The following is an 11994-nucleotide window of genomic DNA, read 5'->3' as shown; positions in this document are numbered from 1 at the left end:
CATGGAAGACGGAGCAAAGTTTTAACTCACCCCGAAAACCGGCACTTAACAAGCTGGCCTCCCGAATAGCGTTTGTTCATCTTCGTCACGGAGGCGAAGAAGGCGAGCAGTCTTTTCAATCCTACTCAGAGACAAGAGGAACGTCCCCACTCCACCCTGGCTATCACGACATCCTCTCCGAGATCGCGACGCCCTATCCGTCCAGCACTAAAACATTCAGCCAGCTGGAGCCGCGCCACCGATCCGGAGGTCGTCAGCCCTGAGTTACCCGCTCACCCGGAGGTTGTTGACCTCGAGCCGCGTGACGTTGGCGGTGACGTTCTGCTCGAGCAGTGTGTGCGGCATGCCCTGCACCATGCGGCGCAGTGTGTAGCCGGTCAGGTGGCCGTTGTGGTGCTCCGGCGGCGCCCACAGCACCGTCACCGAGCGGTCCGTCACATCCTCGAACCGCATGTTGGCCACCGGCCCCGGCACTGCGGTACATGGCCGGCATCGGCGTCAGCAACGGCGACAGCATAGGCGTGTCAGGACTAGCAAACGTCCCGGTCAGGACTGGCACACGTCCCGTGTCAGGACATGTCCCTTGTCAGGACCGACCACGTCCCTTTTGAGCCCACTTCGCCCAGCATCAGCGTCAGACACCTTGACGGCATCAGTGTTAATATCAGCGCCAGCAGCGCCACCTGATGGCGCTGTTGGCGTTGATAAATAGCTGATAGCTGGCGATTAAGTCACAAGTACCTTAATCGAGCGGCGTGAGCGCGGAGCGGAACCCTTCTCTAGTCAACCATGCATCAAATATGAATCAAGCGTACCCTCATCACCCGAGTGAAACAAATATCACACGATTACCAAAAAAAACGTCACGCAAATACGAGTGATTAACAAACAAACACGAGTAGATTACGAGAAACACCACCGCATTTTTTAATGAATCACCACAGCAACTGACTGTTCAGTTGAAGCTAGCATGTAACCCATCTGATCCGTAATCGCTATCAATTAGCACATGTAAAAACTGGTTTCACCGCAATATCATCACCTATGAAACCCTCATCAAGTTCGGAATTCCGGATAATTGGAACCCCGCCACGCCATGTGACTGACATCCTTGGCCAGTCCTGAATGCGTGCATGCATGAATGAGCCTTGTGGTGGCAATTATAAGGCACATTGACACTGGCCCTGCTGTGAGCGTTTTCGTCTACGTGGTTTGACACGCCTTTTACGCCAGGCGCCTTTCACGTCGGCCATGCCTTTTTAGTGCATTTTAGTTGGATTCTGTGTCGCTTTTTGCTTGATTTCATTTCTTAGCAGTGGGACGAGTAGGCTGCTATTTCGGCTCCAACCGTTGTTTAAGGACCATACTCCACACAAATGATGACGAAAAATGTCCAGCCCTCGGGAAGGGGAAAGTGCGCAGTCTACAGCAAATGTGACCACGAGACAAATCGGCGCCGAGCCCCCGCGGAAGACACGAGAGACCGAGCGGCACAAGCTCTAGGGAGCTCCCAGACCACAGGAGCCGCACTTCTACGGTGACTAACCGTCCTCCAGCGTTTGCACGGCGACAGGGCCACTCCTAGCGCCATCTCCCGGCGAAGTGAAGCATAACACAGTGATGTTGTAGGCTGTGTAGCGGGCGAGGCCCTCGAGCAGCGCCGTCTGGCGCGCCAGCGGGTCCAGCGGAGAGGGCGCCACCGTCAGCGTCACACTCGGCTCGTCCAAGAAGGCGGGGTCACCTGCCGTATGGGTGTGGTTAGGGATTTACGGCACACTCAACAGCGCGGGCCATGCGGCATCGCTCTCTAGCTCATCTTGGCCGGAAGGGCGAGCACCGCGGGGAATCGAGGGACTGCCTGGGGCAGGAGACGAGGGGACGGGCGGAGGAGGAGCGCTAGAGCGCGGAGTGAGACATGCAATGGGAGTACCACATGCCCCAGTGCAAGGAAAAGCTCCGACCCATGTTTGAAGGCGGACAGGATGGCAGCGTAAGATGGCCGTAGGTCCTCACGAACGGTTGGACCACTCCACTAAACGAAACTAATTCTCGAAGCGAGGTCACCGGGGGAATCCCGTGAAATCATAATGAAGTTAAGGATAAATAAAAGTCCAATAACAGATTTGGAGTCAGTTGATGATACCAAAAATTGGCAACATTTATGTGAAATGCATCGTGCTTTATTCAAATAACTTTATGCTCAAAATTCAAGCTCTAGCAAAATCCAGCAAAGTCATTACAAACTCGAAAAGGTCGGTAGACGAAGCTTCTTTTCAACCAGACCGGGGCTTTTGTTTGGTTCTGGCGTTTGACCATATAACGCTCAACTCTCCCAGTTTTCCCCGCCGGTTCCTTGTCTCACCTTTCCAGGCTTGCAGCTTGTAGCCCTGATTGATGCCGTTGATCTTCTGCGGGTCGGGCGGCACCCAGCTGACCTTGACAGAGGTCGAGGTGACCGGTTCAGCGCTCAGCTCAGTAGGCGCCGCCTCCGGCACTGGCGAATAAGCACAGGTCAGCACCAGGAAGAGCGCAGGGGGGGGGGGGGGGTCTCGAAAGGACGAGAGGCGGCTGATGGAAGCTTCTCCTGTTAAAATGGAACATCGCTGATAGAACTACAGAGGGGCGGAACATATTTTGCACAAAAACAGCACTTGTGGAGATAATGAGGGTAATGAGAACCTCCCAATTATGCATCGAGGCCTACCTTGCGAATCATTAAACTTGAGGTACAGCTTGACAGCGAGACATAGAGACGGTCAGCGGTCAGCCGCCCAACAGCGAGACGGTCGGCGGTCAGTCGTCCCACAGCGAGACGGTCAGCGGTCAGCCGTCCCACAGCGAGACGGTCAGCTGCCAGCTGTCCGACAGCGAGACGATCCAGATCCCGCATCCACGGCTCGGGATCCACCCGCGACTCCGCATCTCAGCCCACTCACCTCCCTCGCGCGTCTTTACGGTGATGGAGCTGCTGAAGACGCCGGTGCCCTTGCTGTTATAGGCCGCCACCTGGATGTCGTAATCCTTCCACGTGATTAGGTCCTGGATTAGGTAATTCCGCTGAGCCTGTGGTGGAGAGAGGGGAAGGGGACGTCAGGAATGTGCTGGACTCGGCGCAGAAGAGTCCTGTCCCTTTCAGCGCATCGAGATGTGTTTTCACGGAGAAAACAGCGCTCGAAAGTGATTGGCGAAAGCAAGTTTTTTGTAGCAGCACTTACACAAGGAATGAAACTTGGGAACGGAATAAGCATCAATATTCTGTTTGAGGCGCTGTTGTTAACCAAATGACCCAAATACGGCTGTGAATACTCCCTGGCTGAATCAGCTTCTATCACTCCCTACCAATTTTGCCGCCTGCCTGTCAACGTCTGGCTCATAGGAAGCCCGCGTCCCTGACCTCGTTGGTGATGTTGCGGTTGCTCCAGGGAGCGTTGGTGTATCCGTGCAGCCGATATCGCAGGATGTAGCCCAGCACCTGGCCGTTCCTATGCTCGTCCCTCGGCGCCTGCCACTGGGTCATGATCTCAGCGCTGCTGCGCGCCGACCCGACCAAGCCCTGCGGCGGCCCCGACGGCGCTGGCGACAGGTGGCAGGTCAAGGTCATCGCTGGGGTGCCGGTGACAGGGTGGTTAGGCCGCGCGTCTGGGCAACCAGACATACTGGGTTCGATTCCCCGCGGTGCCCGCACTTCTTGTCAGGATGAGAGGCACGCGACACCATAAAGCCTCAGCTACTGCGTGCTTTGTAAATCCCCGATGACAACACAAGGTCTGGGCTACACTGACCGGCCCCAACCGAAAAAGTACGGGAGCCAGACCATGGCTTCGCTCCTCTATATTTCTCACATTTTTAAGGAGTAGAAAACATTTTTTATTGTGTTCGACATGGTGCTACCCATCGGATCGAATGCAAGCGAATGACGTCATTGATTTTGAAAGTGCGTCACCCGCCTGCGCTTGCGTGAATGACTTTTCATCGAACCACGGCTAGAATGCCAGCCACAAACCAAACGCATCGACCCTCCTGCCGATAGATGTCAGCACTGACCCTCCTGCGGCAGCAGCACGATATTGCTGGGTCGACTGGTGCTGCCTTCACCGACGCCATTGACGGCCGACAGACGGAACTGGTAGGCGGCCGACGCCGTCAGGCCAGTTAGTGTGACGTCACGGGCGTCAGCTGACACGTTGGCCATCTCGGTCGTCCAGGTGTTGCCCAGCTCGGGCGCCGTGCCCGTTACCATGCCTGCGGGCAACGGAGTCAGTCAGGAGACGGAGGGGCTTACTTGTCCGGCAGTGGAAGCCTTCGCAGCACACTAACATGACAGGGTTATAGGATTAAGTGCAGATCTGATGCCTGCCACACATAACCGAATAGTCCAGCATGTTCGTCTTGGCCCACAACGACCCTATCTCTCAGCAACAGACCACATGGCGACGGGTGATAAAAGCGAACCTTAAAATGCCAGATTTATTTCAGAGGCTAAACTCAGTGCTGGACAGCGCCGCCGCCGTCCATCACCTCTTCTTATCGGTCACCGGACATGTCTGCCACCCCACTATCCCCTCCCCAGCCCAAGAGCCGTCGACACCACTCACTACTGATGGGCACCCGTCGGCTCTGCACGATGAACTTGAGCAGTGGCGAGTTGCCGTCGAAGCCGGCCGTCCATGTGACCCGCACGGCCTTCTGCAGCGAGGCCACCTTCTGGGCGCGCACGTTGGTGGGCGGGTATGGCAGCTCCACCACCACCAGCTCGGCCGCGCGCGACGCGTTACCGCCCGAAGAGACCACCTGGCGGCCAACGGGGTCAGAGATCAGAGGGCGGGGAGGGCAGAGGCAAAGGACGGAGATCTCGAAGGTCAGAGAACACGGAGTGCAGAGGTCAAAGACGGGGTCAAAGACACAGAGATCGGTGTTGAATCGTTTAACCTCTGCGCTAAGAGATCTAACAAAAAGAGTTGGATCAGGCTTCCACGAGACAGGAAAATACATCCAGTGTTGCGCGCCCTACGCTTCAGTGGCCGCAGCCCAGACTTCTCATAGCGAAACCAGAGGTTAATCACGCTTTGGTTTTCATTAACTGATGTGTTCCACCCACTGGGATTCCTGCGTGGTGCCTTGCTAACAAAGCTGAAAGTTAGTTGTGCAGTAGCGCATTGACCTCCATCACATGTGCATGCCATCATCTGCTCGCACACAACGCGGATAACCCTCGGTTGACGAGTCACATCAAACCATTGTCACACGTGGGCCTGCCATCCTTGACGCGTCCCGCAACTCACCCCACCCTAGACGTGCCTCATGTGCCACCACCCCGCACCTCACCCCACCTCAGACGTACCTCACGTGGCACCACCTGCACGCGTTGTGCCACGCACCGTCTGTCACATGGTCTACCCGTACACACACACCTCGCACCTACCTTCCCCCCTCCTCTCACACACACACACACGTGGCGCACGTGACGCTCACCCCACATCACGTCCCTCCACACGCGGCACCTGCGGCGCACGTGGCACTTACCTCGCACGTGTAGCGGCCGACGTCTGCGGCGCGAACCTCGCGGATCTGCAGTGTGCCGTCAGGCAGCATGCGAATTCGCGACGACGCTGTCAGCTTGCGACCGTCGTGTGACCACGTGACCTGTGCCGTCACGCCCGGCGACGACGACGTGCCGCACTGCAGGCTGGCCACGTGACCCAGGATGACTTTTGAGTCGACCGGCGGCTGGATGATCTGTGTGCGCACTGCGGGGAGGGAGGGCGGGGGTAGTGGTCAGATGCTGTGTTCAGCAGCGGCCTTGGGAGGCTTGGAGTGGACGTGAGTGGCGAGCTGCGCCGCCCGGGCCCCGCTGGGACCTGGTGACGATCTATGTGAGGGGATGACACGTGTGGTCGGTGATAGCTATGGATGGGGCCGACAGCCAGTGTACACCCGACGTATATTGACGCTGTTCTGCGCGGCGTGTAATACTTGGAATCGTACACACACACGCCGTGTCAGGACTGGTACACGTCCCATGTCAAAACTGGAGTCCGTGTCAGGCCTGACTAACCCATGATGCTGAGGACGGCCGAGGCGGACACCTGGCCCACGTCATTCTGGCGTTGGCACGTGTAGAGGCCGCTGTTCTCGGGCCGCACGCCGGTGATGAGGAGGTCGCCAGTCTCCAGCACTTGAACCCGGCCGCCGCCCGTGTCCTCCAGCAGCTTGCCTGCGGAGCACACCAGCAGGACACTGTCACACTGTCTGCTCCACGGGCTGATTAGGGGTGGGAGGGATGATGATGTGACGGTTACACGCGAAAGGCGGTGACCATACACCAGTTGTAGTTGGAAAGACGGACAGGCGGAGGGACTGAAATCATTATTTCGTGCAGAGCAGACGTTCATGAAAAAATAGGTACCTTGCTACGAGTACCACAAATCTTACCCTTGTGCATAGTAGTCGCTAAATTTCGTACATTTCTGCAATCACGATTGTTTTTATATAGCACGCCGGCTACTTACACCATTTGCCATCTTTACAACCAGAATGGATTCACACCGGGGTGTCAGCGAGAAAGAAAGGTAAAAGAGAAAATAATATTTTCACCGACGCCTTATTACAGGTCTATAAGTATATAAAAAACTTTTTTTGTACGAAAGTGCTTCATTATGCCCTCACAAATGCCTACACATCCACAACATGTCTACAGAAATGCTGTTGGGAAATGTCACCAAAGGAAAAACATTCAATGAAATCCCGCTATGAGAAATGCCGACGAACTCGCAGCTTCGAGCTAAGTCGAGTCGAGTCGAGTCGAGCCGAGCCGTACCGGGGGAGGGAGGGGGCAGGCTTACCGTTGAAGAGCCACTGTGTGTCGGGCGGGGGCGCGCCCTCGGCCCGACACGTCAGGGTGGCGTCCTGGCCATCCAGCACCGTCACGTTCTCCGGCGGCTGCAGCATCACCGGGCTGGAGGCTGGGACCGGCACAGCTCAGGTCAGGCCACAGTTGGGTCAGTACAGGTCAGCTCACATCGGCGGTGTCAGGTACGCGTGTCTCAGCGCAGCACAGCTCAGGGGACAGCGGGGGTCAGCTCAGGTCATCAGAGTCTGAACAGGTCTCCACCAGCTCAAGTCATTAGTATGGCCAAGTCTCCGACAGCTCAGCTCATCAGAGTCTAGCCAGGTCTCCGACAGCTCAGGTCATCAGAGTCTGAACAGGTCTCCGACAGCTCAGGTCATCAGAAAGTGGCTAGGTCTCCGCCAGCTCAGGTACATCAGAGTCTGGCCAGTTCTCCGCCAGTTCAGATCATCAGGGTCTGGACAGGTCTCCGACAGCTCAGGTCATGAGAGTCTTGCCAGGTCTCCGACAACTACGGTAAGGTCATCAAATAATTGTGACAGGTCAACATAGGTCGGCGCGTCGCTGACACAAGGAGAGATAGCGAGAGAAAAATGTCGTCACACAAGAAGCTGCAACCGACTGCGCAGATTCATGCCAAGATTCATTAGGGGTCAGAGCCCGTGCTAAGCATAGCTTGTATGAAAGCACGCCGACCCCCATATCAGTGAAGGACTGCTAGTTTTACTGACAACGCACAAAGTGTGCTGGGGACTTTGACGTGCTAATAACAGAACGCCTATCTTATGTTTGGGGTTACAACTTTTCTATGGCCATAAGATGATGGCCATACCTTAATTAACGCAATATAATGCGCGTGAATACATTGCATAGATACATGTGAGGACATCAAGCACAATCCATTGCCACAGTCATCATCCCGCAATATTATCATTTGGACTTTTATACAACGACGAAATTTACTAAAGCTTTATCAAAAGCCCGCAAAAAAGTAGGCTGCAACAATAGGAAACATTAAAACCAACACCAACCAGCAGCTACGCCACCAATAACATTGCACATCTTTTGATTCTATCTGGACAGACATCGGTTAAAGAAAAGTGCGAATATGGTGGTGGAGACTGCGAACAAAAGACATATGGTAATGTTGAGTGTGAATAACAATAAAGAGGCGAACAAGAAAACAATTACGCTCAGTTTACACACGCATGTGCAAGCCTGAAACAAACGCTGGCCACTACGGCAGTCGTGCACCACAGCGGAGAACTATACGCAGGGCCCGCCGCAGCCAACGAGCAGACAATGTATCCATTGCCGCAACATGCGTTATCATGCATTGCAAATCACCGTCAGCAGTGCCTTGTGGATGTGTCACTGCACTGCTCGCAACACGCAACAGAGTTCAACATCTTCAGTCCCGCCACCTGGTGCACTGGTGCATCACGCGTGATTAGGGGGGGGAGGGGGGTGGGGGCGGGGGACATGTCTTACGCGCCGTCGCCTGTCTTCTGCTCAGCTGAGCGCGCCGCTTGGACGCCACCATACGAGACCGCAGCCGACCCAGCACGACAGCTGGGCGGCAGAGGTTACAGATCAGATGTCAGAGGTCAACCATGGATCGGAGGTCAGCCAGAGGTCAGAGATCGGCTCGGGGAAGTTGTAGGGGGCGGGGGCAGAGGCTGATCCAGGATCCACGTTATGGGGAGGGGAGGAGAGGGCGTTGCTTTTTGAGCCATTACCCTGCTTGAAACTTACTTGTTACTTGAAACTTATTACTTGAAACCGAGGCTGACGTTATCGGGGAGCGCATACGTCACGTGACGGGTGTCCTCCGCTTTACGACAGCATAAGTTAGCTTTTGTAGGAGAGAAAACCATGGGTGAGAGGGAGGAAATGAAGGAGTTTATGTGGAGACTTAGAGCACAGAGCAGACGAAACCTCTCGTGAATAATGTGGGCAACACTTGCAGGACTCCTGGATCCGCCTCCAGCGTGTTAGTAGCCTAGTAAATGTACCCTCACCACGTTACCGATTAGTACATTCATGCTTAGCGCAATCAGTTCATGTACGCTTCGTGTTATGCTTGAGAAGCTGAATCGCAAGATATAGTTGTAGCGGGACAGTCACCAGACACACGTGGGTTAATTAGATGCACTGGCGACCATACACCTTCAGCCACTGCCGAACCACCAGACACGAAAGACATCAGCACGAAGGTAGATTGTGAAGATGAAGAGTTCACGTACAACGGCAACGACAAGAACGCGAGCGAAGACAGCCACGCATAATTCCTGTAGTCAGGGGCCTGTGACGTCATCAGAAGGTTTCTTAACGATAGCCAGCACTGATCTCCTGGTCGTTGCATGTCATGTCACGATCGGCAACGAACGGCGCGTGGTACGACTAATGCAACACCGAGGTTGCCGCGCCGGACGCGTCGGCCACCGGGCCGGCACTCACACTTGACTCTCAGCCAGGTGTAGCTGGTGGCCTCGCCCGCCTGGTTGGTCGCGATGCACTGGTACATGCCCGTGTCGGACACCTTGAGGTTGCGGATCACCAGGCTGCCGTTCGTTGTCGTCGTGTACCTGCCGCAGCGGCAGCGGAACAAAAGTCACGACCGGACGCTGACACGTCGGAGGGGGGGGGGGGGGGGTGTGAGGGTGGGGCAGGCCCCGGTCGGAGCGCTCAGGTCTGCGTATGGATGACCTCGGCAGGCCACGTTTGGCGTGGGCGTCGGCACAGGGTGGCGGCTGCTTCAACGTGTTCGCTTTTACTCTCACTATAGCTGAAGTTGGCAGACAACAGGCACTGTCTGCTCCCCTGCTGTTTGCAAAGTAGACACCGTATTAACCTGCACCTGAATGTAAATTCGTGGGGGTGCACGCTACCCAGCATTCATTCATAGACACGTCTGTAGCCTTATTGGTCCAGGAATGGTGGCGTTCGTGCGCGCTCTTTGAACACCGACAACACAGGTCTCAGGAAACCTTTGGAGAAGTCAAAACATCAGCAAAGGTCACTGCATTGCTGCAAACGCGTAACCACGCTGGTTCCGAGCAAACATTGCATACTTTAACTTAAAATTGCACTTGTAAAAATGCTTAATATACAGAATCGAATGAATGCGTCCAAAGGATAAACGCCCAAGCAGATAAACAAACAAACAAGCCGGAACAAACACGCCATGTCAACCACACAACACAAATCCCGATATCAGACAACTAAACCAACCAAAATCCCAACAGCCAATCGAAAGCCAAGCGGTCGGTGAACACACCCATGTCACGGCGGCGGCCTCCACTCACCTGCCCTCGGAGCCGATGGACGCCACGTCCACGGTGTCGCGGTACCACGTGGCCTGAGGCTGGGGTCGACCTCGGGTCACGCAGCGCAGGGTCACCGTCCGGCCGAGGTCGCCCAGCGTCGCCGCCGGCAGCGGCGTGTCGATGTGCGGCCGTTCTGCGGACCGCGGCACGTCAGTAGCCGCGTCAAAAGACACCGGACGGCGAGCGGGAGGGCCGGGTTCGATCCTCGCGGCCGGAACATTTTGATGAGCCTGGTTTACACCTTGGTGAGGCGATGCTCATGGTATTTGAACATACGCACATCCATACACGAACCCAATGGTTGCTATCCCTGGGGTTGACGGGGGTTTGATGTCAAAGTGAGTGGAGGGCACGCGGAAAAAGTACAGCTACGTGGGGTAGCAATCATATAAATAATTAGTGGTGTAGCAGACAACACATTTGACAGATGGGCACAACGGATGATCGGCAACTTCTAAGGTCGCATCAATAAGCCTAAATCTGGAGCTTAAACTAGTGTAAGCTTAGTGAGATCGTATGGATCAGCCTACAGGCTGAAGGTCAAGCTATCGTATCTTATAGTGTATCGCACATGGCTCCAAATATATTACACGTAGACGTTGAAATAGCTCCTTAATGCAAGGCACCACTGCCTTCCACTCGAAAGACGTCGGGTATGCGACGCCGAACAGAGCACCCCCTCGCTAAATCCGACGCAGTATATGATATGCAACATACACAGCATAAAATCAAATCCAAACAACACCTTCCCACCACAACAGCGCTAAACCTCCCAGACCTCCCCCCCCCCCACACCCACTGACCCATCCCAAGAGCCCATTCACTCACCCAGCACTATGACCCTGGCCTGGGCGGTGACCTCTGGGAAGGTCGCCGACCGGAGGCGCGCGTGGCACGAGTACACGCCCGCGTGCTCCGCCCCCACCGCCAGCAGCGAGAGCGTGCGATTCCATAGGTCATCGAACGAGTACGCCACGCCCGCCTGGCCAATCGGCGCTTCGTCCTTGAACCACGTGGTCTCGAGGCTGTACAGCGGTCTGCCGGGCGGGACGAGCTGTTACCTTGGGGGAGGCGATCTGGGCAGGTGACGTCACCTTTGGTTACAATTATTCATTAGGTCAATGACATGTGGGATGATAAGTTTGGTGAAGTTTCGGTGGCCAGTGCTCGCCAGTGTGACCAGGGAAAATGTGTGAGATGTATCCGAATGTATGTCGTGCTACCATTTCCGCCATGGTTAAGTCTGAACTTGTTATATATGTCATAAGCCTGGAGCAACTGTATGTAAGGAAACGGTGGTTCGACACATCGGTGGAAGCCTACACAATTTTTCTTGAAGCACATCATGGCATTACCGTGGTGTCGCGCCCTGAATTCATCACCAAAATCACAAAATGTTGTCACAAGTATTGATATTACGTCTTACGATCTGGCCTAAGTCCTTCAGGTCTACCTATGCCGAGTCGAGTCGCATCGGGTCAAGTGAGGGCAATGTAATTCAATTCAATTCAATTCAATTCAATTCAAGTCAAGTCAACTCGAGTCAGCTGACGCCAAGTTCCAGTCAGACCCGTCCCACCACCTCAGACCACGCCGGTGTACCTGGCATTGGCCACGCAGTTCAACTTGGCGATATCCCCCTGCATGGCCTCGAGGTCAGCAGGCGGTACCACGATCTGGGGCGCCACCTCCTCCTCGCCGCCCGCGACCACTCGCAGTGTGGTGGCGCCACTGGCGCTCTCCGTGCCCAGCTGCGTGTTGGTGGCGTGCGCCCTGGGTTCAGGACAGGCGGCGGTCAAGACACGTACACTGTGGGCG

The 11994-nt window shown here is 55.3% G+C and overlaps 1 protein-coding gene across 1 annotated transcript in view; it reads right to left on the bottom strand.

Annotated features, from left to right (window-relative positions):
• sdk (sidekick cell adhesion molecule) overlaps nucleotides 1-11949 on the bottom strand; it is a gene marked incomplete at both ends in the record, with an annotated part of 36386 nt that extends 24437 nt beyond the window's left edge. The window contains 15 exon segments of the mRNA XM_037237990.1: nucleotides 277-473; nucleotides 1547-1741; nucleotides 2363-2494; nucleotides 2937-3063; nucleotides 3395-3573; nucleotides 4045-4242; nucleotides 4596-4791; nucleotides 5524-5747; nucleotides 6056-6214; nucleotides 6843-6962; nucleotides 8339-8419; nucleotides 9308-9435; nucleotides 10156-10309; nucleotides 11005-11213; nucleotides 11779-11949. Of these exon segments, the coding sequence (XP_037093885.1) occupies nucleotides 277-473; nucleotides 1547-1741; nucleotides 2363-2494; nucleotides 2937-3063; nucleotides 3395-3573; nucleotides 4045-4242; nucleotides 4596-4791; nucleotides 5524-5747; nucleotides 6056-6214; nucleotides 6843-6962; nucleotides 8339-8419; nucleotides 9308-9435; nucleotides 10156-10309; nucleotides 11005-11213; nucleotides 11779-11949 (2470 nt within the window).
• Between the last annotated feature and the right edge of the window lie 45 nt (nucleotides 11950-11994).

This window comes from Pollicipes pollicipes, unplaced genomic scaffold, assembly GCF_011947565.3.
Source record: "Pollicipes pollicipes isolate AB1234 unplaced genomic scaffold, Ppol_2.1 Scaffold_7262;HRSCAF=8765_pilon_pilon_pilon, whole genome shotgun sequence".
Classification (NCBI taxonomy): domain Eukaryota; kingdom Metazoa; phylum Arthropoda; class Thecostraca; order Pollicipedomorpha; family Pollicipedidae; genus Pollicipes; species Pollicipes pollicipes.
The sequence above is the reverse complement of the archived record's forward strand: the minus strand, read 5'-3'. Positions and strand labels throughout refer to the sequence as shown.